Consider the following 12,888-nt stretch of genomic DNA (forward strand, 5'->3'; position numbering starts at 1 on the left):
CACAGACCTTAGCACCTCCTCCGCTTTTGTGCACTCCAGACTGAGCTGATGGATTCTCACACTGGCCCAGTCCATGTCTGCGCAGGGCCTCTCATCCCTGATGACCAGTTCTGGCCCTTGTCAGGCTTCATGAGCGTGCTCCTCCTCCTCTTGCCTTTCCATGTTGGTAGGTGTAGCTGTGACACTGTTGCTTGAGGGATGTGAACAAAAGTTTCCCAGATAGCGAGCCCCATTCACCACCAGTCTGGTGTGGTGAGCCATGAGTTTTACAGGGTCACTTCCAGAAATGACTCAGAGCTGCATCCCCACGACCCACCCCAGCATGCGTGACAGCTCACAAAGCTGGGAACGTGGCGTGCACGGCACAGCCTGCAGGCAGCGGGACAGGCTGGAGAGCGTCCTTTCCCGGTGGCTCCCTAGACCTGAGCCTCCCTCCCCAGCAGCTGGGCTGGTGCGACAGAGAGCGTCTCTGCAGTCCTTTCTGCTCCTGTTCCTGGGGCGGGAGGGCTCAGCATATCTGCTCAGTTTCAGGGACTTCCTGTCTGAGGGGCCTGCCTGCAGGGCGGCATGTATGGAGATTTCCTGCACAGCAGTAGACACCTTGCTTCAGGCCTGGGCTTCCATCCGGGCCAGATGGCCAGGACTTGAGAGTCCCTGGCCACAGACACAGACGGCATGGCTAAGTGGCTCCCCAGACTTCATGGCCTGGTTGGCCAGGACAACACTGGGGCCTGCAGTGGGAGGAACACCCCCCCCCCCCCCCATGCCACAGCTGCAGGGTGAGGCCCGTCCTGGACAGGGGCTCCAGGGAGGACAGCAGGGCTTGCAGGCTCCTCCCAGGAGTCTCAGAGCACGCTGCAGGGTGTTTTCATCCAGAGACCATGGCTCAGACTCCGCACAGCAGGGTGACGGAGGCATGGGCTCTGCTGCAGTGCTTAGCTTAGGGGAGAGTGGGAGCCCAAGGCCCGCTCCTAGGCCCAGGTGCTGCCCTGCATTTGGAGGACAGCTGAAGTCCCCATCCCCAGGCTAGGCTGGTGTACAGCAGAGAGAGGTCGTTCAGGGGTAGGTTAGTTGAGAGGTGGGCCCTGGCCTGGGGTGGGCTTGGGCTGTTGAGACCCACAGGGCTCTGGCCTCCCCAGTCCAGGTCCGTCTGCCGGAGGACGGAGGCTGTGTAGCTGCTCCTGGCAGGGGTCGACAGCTGTCCTAGCGGGATGGGGAGGTTGCCCCGTCATCCTGTCACTCCACACCTCATGGGGACTCCAGTGTGGGCCTCTGCCGTTAGCCGTGGTCGGCATCCCTGTCGCCCTCCTCTGGTACTCAGAGTCCACTTCTGGTCAGTAGGTTTGCCTGTTGTGCATCGGATCTCTGCTCCTGTTCCTTACCAAGTAGCTTTCCAGCACTATGCTATATGTCTGTCCATCTGTCCTTGGAGGTCTCTGCCTTTGGGGCTTTGTAAGCAACTAGACAACTTCCCACCCCTGTGACCTCTATGTAGAGCGGACTATTCTCTTCCTGGGGCTCATGCCTGCTGCCACAGCTGGTGGGGGGTCTGCAGAACTTAAACCCAAATTGCATGGGTCTCTGAGTGTCGTAGCTCCAGGTAGTCAGGGTAAAAGCTGTTCCCACTGGGCAGTGGTGACGCATACCTTTAATCCCAGGACTCTACAGGCAGGCAGATCTCTGTGGGTTCCAGGCCAGGCAGGGCTACACAGAGAAACCCTGTCTTGAAAAACCAAAAAAGACAAAAGAAAAACCCTGTTTCCCTTTCACACTCTGGCCTCGGGTGGACTGACGTCAGTGCTGACAGACTGGGGGCCGAGGGGCAGGCCGCAGGTTGCAGAGGGCCGACCTCTTCTTCAGGCACAGCCCTCGTGGGTGATGACAAGTGACAGAATGGCTGCCCAGTCTGTAGAGGCTGCAGATGGCCTGTGTGGTGCTGCTTTTCTGGGGACACTGTGAGCGTGTAGAGAGGGCTGGCTGGTCAAGCAGATGGCACTGTGCCTCCTCACCTGGACCGACACCATCCTCTTGTCTGTCCCGAGTGGGTGCCGCTTGCTGCTGGGGTCCAGGCCCTGCCCCCTGCAGAGCTGTCCACTGGCTGTCCACGGTCACCTCCCCACCCTGAGATCCAGCTCATTCCATGTCTCACAGCAGCTGCGGGGACTGGGTTTGAACCAAGCAGGCCTGTGAGTAAACGTGTTCCTTTCTTTCTTAGCTGGAGCGAGGTGACTTCCTCTCAGAGGAGTGGAGGGAACGGATCGCCAACACGAGGTACGGCCGGCTGTGGGCTGTGCTGCTGGCTGTGCTGTGGCCTCTGACTCTGGCTGCCCAGATGTGGGTGGCTATCGTGGAGGGTGCTGTGGGGCTGCTGCCTCAAGAGTGCCAGCCCCTCCTCTGGGGGCTGGCCTGGCCGTGGTCTCACATGGGGTGCGGTCGCCCTTGTGCCGGTCCCCTTGAGTGTCCTGTGCTGTCCTGTCATGGGGTCGGGTCTATCGGGATCGAGGTCTTTTCCATTGGGGGTGGTGCCTGCCTGCCGCAATGCACCTGCCTGCCTGTCAGAGTATCCGTTTGCTCATGCCTGATGGCTACCCTGTCTTCTGTGAGCAGTCCTTCCTGGACTCTGTGGCCAGGGAGTGCTTCCAGGAAGCCCGCTTTATTTCAGAAGTGCCAATCTTCAAAATAGGCGCCTGGTGCTGGACTTAGCCCAGAGCTTGCGGCCTCCTCCGAGGGGAATTTTGTGCTTGTCTCCTGCCCTGCTTTCCCGCTTACTCTGCTCACCTCAGATGGGTGGGCGGGGGTGGGGGCAGCACCTGGCAGGGACCGGCAGCAGTCTGTCCAGGCTGGGACTTGACGTGTGTGCACAGCCTCAGTTTTACTGAACTGAAACATTGTTTTGCAGTGTTATATTTGTGAATAACTTTGCCTTTGGTCCTGAGGTGGATCACCAGCTGAAGGAGCGATTCGCAAACATGAAGGAAGGTAACGCAGCCCTCCTGCCCACAGGCCTGGTGCCGCCACCCTCTCCGGGGAACATGCAGTAACATCAGCAACCCTCCCTATTCATGATGGGTAGTGCATGGAGGCCCCATGCCCCACCTGCTTCCTGCCATCCTTCCTCAGCTCCTGGGCTGCACGGCAGAAGTGAGGGCCTGGCGGCAGGAGGCCCCGGTGCGCCAGCATACCCTAGGTAGCCAGCAGATGGGTTGAAGGGCTGACCCAGCTCAGGAGCAGTCTCCTGCTGCAAGCACCCATACCAGGGCTCTTTGCTCGGGAGCTCAGGATCTACCTGGACATGTGTTTGTACCTGCTGGTCTCTGGTGATGGGGAGCTTCAGAGTGAAGAATTGAGAGAACACATACCCGCTGCCCCTTGCATAGGACTGTCCGGCTTCTTAGCCTGATTTCCCCGCTCTGCAGCTGTCTTGTGTCACAGAAGTGCTGAGTGTCTGCTGTGGGGCAGATCCTCGGCTCCCCATGCTTTTAGAGTTACTTACGGTGCGGGGGTAAACCCAGGGCCTTGTATGCTCAGCAGGCACTCCCCACTGAGCTTCACCTCCCTCGCTTTCATTCCTGTGTCCCTTCATTTGTGTTTTAGAGAAGGGCCCACTCTAGACAGGCTCTAGCCTAGACCCAGGCCGGTCTTAAACTCAGTCACATGGCCCAAGCGCCGGCCTTGAACTCTTGCAGTGCACACCACCACATTAGCGTCTTGACGCTGCCTGTTTCCTCAGGCCTAGTCTCCCCACTCGTCAGGCGGGCCGGGCCCTGGTGACAGCCAGCCCCAGCCTTGGGTGGCCGTGTTCTGGGCCTCCCTGCCCCTGTCCCCCTGCTGACGGCTGCTGTCCTCTGGGCTATAATAGACACCATGGCCAAGCAGCAGCCTGTGGACAGTTAGGGCTTTGTTCACCCTGCACAACCGATCCCATTTCGTCACCAAAGGACGGCAGGGGTCTCTACTGCTGACCGCCTCAGGCTCACACTCAGCTACTTTTCGTGCACTGCTCGTGACATCTTGCTGGGCCCTCCCACGCCAGTCAGTCAGGACAGTAGTACCCCATGACTTGCCTGCAGGCCAGTCTACTGGAGGTGGTTCTTCTCAGCTGAGGCCCTTTCCCTAGATGGCCCTAGTGGGTGTCAAGTTGGCCCCCCCCCCAAAAAAAATATCTAGCAGAAGTACCCACTTGTGGGTGTTCGTGGGGATCAAATGTGTCTATGGCCCTCTCCTGACATGCTTTTCCCTTGGGCCTCTGCACGCTCGGTGGTGGTGGTGGTGGTGGTAGGTCATTTCCGTCACTGCCTGGGGAAGCTCATAGGGTGCCGGCCAGGCTGGCTGGTGGCCTTTCAGCTTTCCTGCACACTGGAGACGTGGAGCTGACCCTCCTGTGGCTGGCGGGCCTGTGCTGGTGGACAGGACTCAGAGAGCAGGACTTGGAGTGGGGCCAGAGGCTGGAGCACAGACACGTGTGTGTGTGTGTGTGTGTGTGTGTGTGTGTGTGTGTGTGTGTGTGTGTGTGTTGAAAAGGGAGTCTCATTGTGTAGCTCAGGGTGTCCCTGAACAATTGGTACCTCAGCTCCCCAGGTTCTAAGGTGACAGACGTGCACCACTGTGCCGGGGGTGTCGTGAGTCTTGATTTAGCTGTCACTGGCTGTGGAGGTCAGGTCTGGTCTAGCATCCAGGAGGCTTAGAGCTGCTAGGCTGGCCTGGGCTACAGAAGGAGTTCAGAGCCGGCCTGGGCTGGGCTCTGGTCTGTCTCGCTTCCCTTTTCCACCCCAGCACCCCTCTTCCATATGGAAGAGGGCCTGCTCCGCCCACAAGAGTTGGCCTGGCTTTTGAGGCTGGGCCTCTATGTTGCTCAGGCTGTGTGGAACTCTTTATGTAGAGCAGGCTAGACTACTCTCAGAGGTCTGCCCACCCCTGCCTTGGACTGGGATTAAAGGTGTGTGCCTCCAGACTAGACTACCATGTTTTAAGGTTGTTCCTTGTGGCAGTCCCGGATTTGAATCTTTGGCTTGGCATGGCTCTTTTGCCTTTGGGACTTGGTTCTGAGCCCTGCCCCAGTCAGCAGCCAGTCAGATTCTGAGCTCTGGTCTGTGCATCTCTCTCTGTTGTCTCTTGAAACCATGGTCTCGCTGCATAGTCCAGTTTTGTCTTCAGACTCACGACGGTCCTCTTGGCTGCTGGAATACTGGGGTGATCACTGAGCCTCCGTGCCTCTGGGGCGCCTCCCAGTGCCTTTCTGAGGGAACGCTGCAGGCAGGCCCATCTGCCTCGCTCCTCCTTCCTGTGCCTTACGTTGGGCTTCACTACAACCCTTTTACCAGGCACCCCGTTGTCACCACAGTGCAGGGTCACTGTTCTTTGTGGCTGCAGGGTCAGAGGCGAGCAGCAGAGGTCTTGTGAGGATGCCTAGCATCTTGTGGGCACAGGCACTGCGCACATGTCTCCAACCCTGAGCAGTTACTCACTGTCCCCAGCTCATGCCTGTGTGTGCCTTTGGGTTTTTACACATATGGCAGTGTTGGGCTTCTGTGTTGCAGGTGGCAGAATCGTCTCCTCGAAGCCCTTTGCCCCTCTGAACTTCAGGATCAACAGCAGGAACTTGAGTGGTAAGCTCCCCGCTCAGTGGCCTGCAGGGTGCCTGGCTCCCCTTGCCCAGTCAGATGGCATTCGGCCCTGCAGTGAGGGTACTCAGCTAGTTGCTTCCCAGCCTCTGTGCCCAGTATGTCACCCACGTCCCCTTGTGGACATGGTGCTCCAAGAGGGGCCTTGGGGTGCAGAGTGCTGCAGAGGTGGCCTGCCCTCCTGTGGTCCTCCCTGGCCGGGTGCTTGGCTGTCTGCACGCTCTCTTTGATGCTGGCTGCTCTTGAAGCCTGACCCCATTCACGAGTGCTCGCCATTGTTCCTGACAGGCCTCAGATTATTCCTCCCTGTGTCAGCTAGGCAGCCTTTGGGGGTGCTCTTGAGACTGGTGTGGGGTGCAGGCCTCCTGCGCAGTCCTGACTTGCTGCTCCTCCACAGACATCGGCACCATCATGCGTGTGGTGGAGCTGTCGCCCCTGAAGGGCTCCGTGTCATGGACTGGGAAGCCCGTCTCCTACTACCTGCACACTATTGACCGCACCATAGTGAGTGCCCACACCAGTGCAGCATGGCACGCTGCTTCTGTGTGCCCACTTGTCACCCTCCAGAGTGGGAGAGTCACAGCCATGCCCCCGGCAGTTCTGGGCCTCAGCCCTTGGTCTCCCTGATGAATAGATGCCCGTAGCAGTTTTGGCATCATGTCCGGAGGCCTCTGGTCCCTCATCCCTCCCCTCCTTGCCAGAGCCTTCCGTGTGCATTGCTCGCTCTGTTCTCCTCTGTCCTTGAGGCAGGTCAGCCAGCAGTCTGCTGTTTGTTCTCTGGCCTAGCCGGGTCAGCTGAGAGCCTCCTGCTGTGGGTAGAGGGCCCTCTATGGCCAGTGCAGCAGCGGTGTCCCCGGCGGTCCTGTCCTTGGCCCTTGGCCGTCATTTGGGATGGAGGATAACTGCCTTGGGCTGTGTATTTGCTCCAGCTGTGCTGCCTTTGGTGTGCACGGGTGTGCCTGGCAGCTCTGTGGCTCACACCACCTGTGCGCCTGCCGCTGCCCGTGCCCGTGTCCATACTCTGGCTCGCTTCTAACAAAGCCTTTTCCTCTTCTCTTTAGCTTGAAAACTATTTTTCTAGTCTGAAAAATCCAAAACTCAGGGTAAGTTTGCATCTCTCCCAACTGTGACATTCACGAGGGTCATGGTGGCTGGCTGAATGTGTGCTGGTGGTATGTGTGACCAAGGTCCCCAGGCCCAACCAAGGGTTCTTTGTGCTTCCAGGCTCCCCGAAGGAAGGCCCTCAGCTCTGCCGTAGGTTTAGTGGCCATCTTGTGTGGGTGATGGTCCTGCAGAGGGCCAGCTGCCAGTCACACAGTGCTGTGCGTCCCCAAGCCGGGGCTGTGCACAGACAATTGAAGGTGCCTGTCTCGCCCCCTGGAAGGCTGGGCAGTTGGCTCCATGGCAGGCACTTCTGGCCACATCTGTTGACGTTAGTTTGTCTGTCCCACAGACATACAGAGCTGGGCCACCGGGCGACTCTCCCTGGGGAGGCGTGAGTCAATGTCTGTTCACTCCCCAGGGTCACTGATAGCAGAGTACAGTGTTCTCCCTGCTGGTGCTTGGTGAAGTGGTGTGGACAGTTTACATTTAGCTACACACCACCAAGGAGGGCATCCTGCCCAGCATCCTAGAGATGGTGAACAGTGTGTATTCTCAGCAAGGGGCTGAGTTCCCCTCTCACTCCCAGTTCCACAGATGCATGCAGGTGTGCACCTCGTGAAGGTCAGCCCAGCTACTGGGTTCAAGTCAGCAGTGGTTGTGCTGTGCCAAGCGGCCACAGGCCCTTGACATGCGGCTTGACTTTGCCAAGCCCTTTAGGGGCGATAGCCATCTTGCCCAGTGGGGCAGTCGGGTCTCCATGCTGGCTGGCATGTCCCGTGTGCCCTTGTCGCCACGTGGTTCTGCGGCTGTCCGAGCAGGGGCAGGCTCGTGCCTTCCCCGTTAGGCTGTGGGCCCAGGTCAGGCAGGCGCTGTGCCTCTCGCCCTGTCTGTGCGGACGGTTGATTGAGTCTGGGGTGGAGCTGGGCCTGCAGCACGTGCTGACGTGTCCGCCTCCCTCCAGGAGGAGCAGGAGGCCGCGCGCCGACGGCAACAGCGAGAGAGCAAGAGCAGCGCTGCCACCCCCACCAAGGTCCCGGAGAGCAAGGCGGCTGCCACCGAGGTCCCTGTGGTGAGAGGCCGTCCCCTGCACATGCCTGCTGGACAGGGTGCCCAGAGGTGCGTCCCTGCGGGCACTCCCGCTGTGGCCCTCACTGCCCGCCTGTGTCCTCCAGGACTCTGGTGCTGAGGAGGACAAGTCAGGAGTGGCCCCTGTCAAAAAGCCATCCCCCTCCAAAGCCCGGAAGAAGAAGCTAAGCAAGAAAGGCAGGAAGATGGCTGGCCGGAAGCGCGGGCGGCCCAAGAAAATGAGTGCCGCCAATGCTGAGCGCAAGTCCAAGAAGAGCCAGAGCACGCTGGACCTCCTGCGCTCCCCGCCCGCAGCCCCACCCTCAGCCTCACCCCAGGGTGAGCCTCTTTCTCTCCTGCCCTCTGGAGTCCCCATCCCAGTGCCTGTGGGCTCCTGCCCTCTGCCCTCTGCCCTCTGCCCTCCCGAGTCCCCATCCCAGTGGCTGTGGGCTCCTGCCCTCTGCCCTCTGCCCTCTGCCCTCTGCCCTCCCGAGTCCCCATCCCAGTGCCTGTGGGCTCCTGCCCTCTGCCCTCTGCCCTCTGCCCTCCCGAGTCCCCATCCCAGTGGCTGTGGGCTCCTGCCCTCTGCCCTCCCGAGTCCCCATCCCAGTGGCTGTGGGCTCCTGCCCTCTGCCCTCCCGAGTCCCCATCCCAGTGGCTGTGGGCTCCTGCCCTCTGCCCTCCCGAGTCCCCATCCCAGTGGCTGTGGGCTCCTGCCCTCTGCCCTCCCGAGTCCCCATCCCAGTGGCTGTGGGCTCCTGCCCTCTGCCCTCTGGAGTCTGCATCTGGACTCTGCCATGGACCAGGCTTGTGACTACACACCAGGAGGTGTTTGGTGGGAATCTGGATCCCACGGCTATGTTAGGCCTCAGATTTGCCAAGCTGAGGCATTTGTTGCCTGTAGTAATGTAGAACCATGGTTGGTGACATGGGGAACCCTCTCTCCCGCAGATGCGTACAGGGCACCTCATAGCCCATTCTACCAGCTACCTCCGAGCACGCAGCTCCACTCCCCCAATCCGCTGTTGGTGGCACCCACCCCGCCTGCATTACAGAAACTTTTAGGTGTGTTATGGCTCTGATCTTGAAACAGTCCTCAGGGGCTGTGGATGTTGTGGGGTGGGGCTGGGGCAGTTAAGCCTGCTGGATGGTGACTCAGCTCACCTCAGGGACCCTGTGCCATATCTGGGGACTTGTGTAATTGTCAGCGCTGGGTGAACCTGCTGGCGAACAACTCACTAAACAGGGAATGTGGGCAAGCCCCTGCTTGAAGGAGGGGTCTGCTGTTGGGGTGCAGGGCATAAGAAGAGGAAAGGGTGGCCCTACAGCAGGCCAAGCCCCAGGTAGCTCTGCGTGTCTGCTGGCTACCGCTCTTGCACCCCTCAGGGAAGGGTGTTGGCATCAGCCCTGGTTCACACGCTGTGCTGTGTACCTCCAGAGTCCTTCAAAATCCAGTACCTGCAGTTCCTGGCGTACACGAAGACCCCACAGTACAAGGCCAACCTGCAGCAGCTTCTGGACCAGGAGAAGGTGTGTGAGCTCTGCCTTAATGTCAGTAGTTGGTTCTGGCTTCCGGGTAGGCTCTGAGGTCACCTGCTTCTGTCCTCCCTCGCAGGAGAAGAACACACAGCTGCTGGGCACTGCACAGCAGCTCTTCGGTCATTGCCAAGCCCAGAAGGAGGAGATCCACAGACTGTTCCAGCAGAAGCTGGATGAGGTGACTGCCCTTGTCCTCATGGAAGAACTGACATGGGATGGCTAGCCATCTTGGAAGGGTGACCTCGTCTGTACCCTAGTTAGGGCTGCAGGGTGGTTACCGTCCCTTTGCTCCTTGTGCACTGGGACTCCACTCACCCTGCTTTGTCCTCTGAATCCCCAGTTGGGCGTGAAGGCGCTGACCTACAATGACCTAATTCAGGCCCAGAAGGAGATCTCTGCCCACAACCAGCAGCTGCGGGAGCAGTCGGAACAGCTGGAGAAGGACAACAGCGAGCTGCGGAGCCAGAGCCTGCGGCTGGTGTGTGTGTGTATAGGAGGGTGCAGCTAGTGTGTGCACAAGCAGGATATATGGGGGTCACGGTGCAGGGGCTGTGTGTGCAGGCAGGGTGGAGGCAGGATCTCCCACTTAGGAGCCAGAGGTGTGTTGACTTAGTTCCCAGGCGCTGGACTTGGATCTGTTCCTCCACAGTCTTGCTGGGCTCGGCGAGGATCACCCTGTACCTGATCACACAAGCCTTTCTCACCTTGCTGTGTGTGACACACTGTGTGCCACAGCTGTAGCATGGCTCTAGTGCACTGTCCAGAGAGACGGGCCCTCCTGCCTTCAGCTGCTGAGACTCTGGTCTGTGCCCACAGCTCAGGGCCCGGTGTGAGGAGCTGAGGCTGGACTGGTCCACACTGTCTCTGGAGAACCTGCGGAAAGAGAAGCAGGCCCTGCGGAGCCAGATCTCGGAGAAGCAGAGACACTGCCTGGAGCTGCAGGTGGGCTGTCGCATCTGTGTTGACGGGCAGCAGGGTGGCCTCAGAGCCGCCTAGGCTCCCTTGACATGCCCCTGCTGGGTGGAGCCTAGGCTGCTCTGACAACACCTCCCACCGTGTAGATCAGCATCGTGGAGCTGGAGAAGAGCCAGCGGCAGCAGGAGCTCCTGCAGCTGAAGTCCTGTGTGCCGCCCGATGATGCTCTGTCCCTGCATCTGCGTGGCAAGGGTGCCCTGGGCCGCGAGCTGGAGGCCGATGCCGGGCGGTTGCGTCTTGAGCTGGACTGTGCCAAGATCTCCCTGCCGCACCTCAGCAGCATGAGCCCCGAGCTCTCCATGAATGGCCATGCCACCAGCTACGAGCTCTGCAATACAGCTAGTCGGCCCTCGTCCAAGCAGAACACCCCCCAGTACCTGGCCTCCCCCTTGGACCAGGAGGTCGTACCCTGCACCCCCAGCCACAGTGGCCGGCCTCGGCTAGAAAAGTTGTCTGGCCTGGCTTTGCCAGACTACACTCGGTTGTCACCTGCGAAGATTGTGTTGAGGCGGCACCTGAGCCAGGACCATGCCGGGTCTAGCAAAGCGGCTGCCAGTGAGGCACACCCTCGGTGGGTACAGGGGCATGTAGGGCTCTGCTACATCTTCTGCCTGGGGACTGTAGGCATGGGCTGTGTGCTGTGAACTCAGTTAGGGGACTGGCCTCTCGTTGCAGGGCGGAGCACACCAAGGAAAGCACCCTTCCCTACCAGAGTCCCGGCTTGTCCAACAGCATGAAGCTCAGCCCCCAGGACCCACTGCCTGCCTCCCCGGCGACCTCGCCGCTCACCTCAGAGAAGGGCAGTGAGAAGGTGAGAGCTGAGTGAAAGAAGCCGTCAGAGTGTGTGAGGGCTGGGCTGGGCAGTGGCAGCACTCCACAGGGCCTTTGCATCTCTAGGATGTGGGGGGGCTTAGTTTGGGGGCCTGGGGAGAGGTGGGGACTGGCAGGAAGTGTCTGCAGGAGCGGGTGTGTCAGCCTTCCGTGGGTGGTTCTGTGTCCTCGGGGGACTCAGATGCTTACCTGCTGGAGTGGGGTTTAGCCAGTTTCGGGGGGGATCTGGAGTAGAATCAAGGGGGTTGGGGCCTCCACTGTATGTACAGAGATGAAGAGGAGTTGGGGAGGCCAGGCAGCCCGCAGTGACAGGTCTCAGAAACAAGGAGTGTCCTGAGGATGGCCTCTGTGGTGGGCCTGCAGCTGAGCTTCCATCCAGGCGGGGATTAACGCGTGGCCGTCTGTTGGCAGGGCGGGAAGGAGCGTGCCTACAGCAGCCACGGGGAGACTATCACCAGCCTGCCCGTCAGCATTCCACTCAGCACGGTGCAACCCAACAAGCTGCCCGTCAGCATCCCACTGGCTAGCGTGGTGCTGCCCAGCCGTGCCGAGAGGGCGGTGAGTGTGCTGGGCCAGGTGGCGTCCGTGATGGTGGCAGTTGTGCGGGCTGTGTGGGGCCCCGGTCTTGGTGTCCTTCTGTTGGATACTGTAGAGTTGGAGCATGCGGTCAGCCCGGAACTGCTGAGGGTCTCCGCAGCTAGTTCTGCTGCCATGGAGCTGGGCTCTGGGTGTGCTTTGTAAGAGGCAGAGTGGGATGAAATGGGAAAGTCTACTCCGGGAGGGTTCCAGCCACTCACGCAGCAGTGGCATGCGTGACCTGGGCTTTGCCTCTGATGTCTGCGTCCCGGAAGAGCTGCTGTTCACGGAGCACAGGCTGGTCAGACAGAGAAGCCTTGCCTTCCTTTTGCTTTATTTGGGCCAGGGTCTTGTCTGACACAGGCTGGCCTTGATATCTGACCGGCCACCTTGCCCTGTGCCTGTCCCATCCTTTGTCCCTGAATGTGACTTGGCCTTTCTGCTTGGACTCTTCTCAGGCCTAGCCCAGCTCTGCCCTCCGGGTCCTCCCTGCTCTGCCCGTAGCCCTCCTGCCCAGCTCTGTCTCTCGGGACCTGCTGCTCCCAGCCCTGCCCTAACTAGGCGGCTTTTCTCTTACAGAGGAGCACTCCCAGCCCTGTGCCACAGCCCCGAGACTCCTCGTCCACACTTGAAAAGCAGATTGGTGCTTCTGCCCATGGTGCAGGAGGCAGCTCAGGAGGGGGCAGGAGCCTCGCCCTAGCGCCCACAGGTGACCCCCCAATCCCCCCATAGGGGCCTCTCCCTGCTAGGTGCCATGTTCCCTGAGAAGACCCCACTGTGGGACAGAAATGGGGCTGAGGCCACCCATCGGGTAGCTCTGAGGTCGTGAGTCCAGGGTTCGGTTGACCAGGAGGACTAGTGTTTGGGCTAGGCTAGGCCAGGCACTTTGTCCCAAGGGATGTTTAAAGTCTGGACCAGTTCTAGAAAGCTGCCCTGTGCTGGGCTCAGCTGGTCCCTGGAGGTTTAGCTAGCTCACAGCAGCAACAGCATCCAGTGCACCCTAGTGTTTGCAGGGGACTAAAGTCAGGAGGCGCTCCTCCTCTGTGGGCCCGGCCTGCCCACACCTGCCCATGCTATGGCCCTAGAGCCACCAGCTCTCCTCAGGAAGCAGCAGCTACTGACCTCAGCTTGTCCCTGTCAGGGTGAGGTGTCCTTATAGCCCCCACCAGTGGGCTTG

The 12,888-nt window shown here is 60.0% G+C and overlaps 1 protein-coding gene across 5 annotated transcripts in view; it reads left to right on the forward strand.

Annotated features, from left to right (window-relative positions):
* The window catches only part of Dot1l (DOT1 like histone lysine methyltransferase), a 42,023-nt gene that overhangs the window by 22,170 nt on the left and 6,965 nt on the right, over window positions 1-12,888 (forward strand). For all 5 annotated transcript variants that reach the window (XR_004943413.1, XR_004943414.1, XM_036171342.1 and 2 more), the window contains exons 8-23: window positions 2,216-2,271; window positions 2,900-2,979; window positions 5,538-5,606; window positions 6,019-6,125; window positions 6,683-6,724; window positions 7,687-7,794; window positions 7,898-8,129; window positions 8,742-8,855; window positions 9,229-9,320; window positions 9,406-9,507; window positions 9,670-9,807; window positions 10,146-10,271; window positions 10,391-10,875; window positions 10,980-11,115; window positions 11,547-11,693; window positions 12,291-12,420. Coding sequence is in view for 3 of the 5 variants with exons in the window: in XM_036171342.1 (XP_036027235.1) it covers window positions 2,216-2,271; window positions 2,900-2,979; window positions 5,538-5,606; window positions 6,019-6,125; window positions 6,683-6,724; window positions 7,687-7,794; window positions 7,898-8,129; window positions 8,742-8,855; window positions 9,229-9,320; window positions 9,406-9,507; window positions 9,670-9,807; window positions 10,146-10,271; window positions 10,391-10,875; window positions 10,980-11,115; window positions 11,547-11,693; window positions 12,291-12,420 (2,164 nt within the window). In the remaining 2 variants the exon portion in view is untranslated. The remainder of the gene's footprint in view (window positions 1-2,215; window positions 2,272-2,899; window positions 2,980-5,537; window positions 5,607-6,018; window positions 6,126-6,682; window positions 6,725-7,686; window positions 7,795-7,897; window positions 8,130-8,741; window positions 8,856-9,228; window positions 9,321-9,405; window positions 9,508-9,669; window positions 9,808-10,145; window positions 10,272-10,390; window positions 10,876-10,979; window positions 11,116-11,546; window positions 11,694-12,290; window positions 12,421-12,888) is intronic.

This window comes from Onychomys torridus, chromosome 21 (genome assembly GCF_903995425.1).
Source record: "Onychomys torridus chromosome 21, mOncTor1.1, whole genome shotgun sequence".
In the NCBI taxonomy this organism is placed as follows: domain Eukaryota; kingdom Metazoa; phylum Chordata; class Mammalia; order Rodentia; family Cricetidae; genus Onychomys; species Onychomys torridus.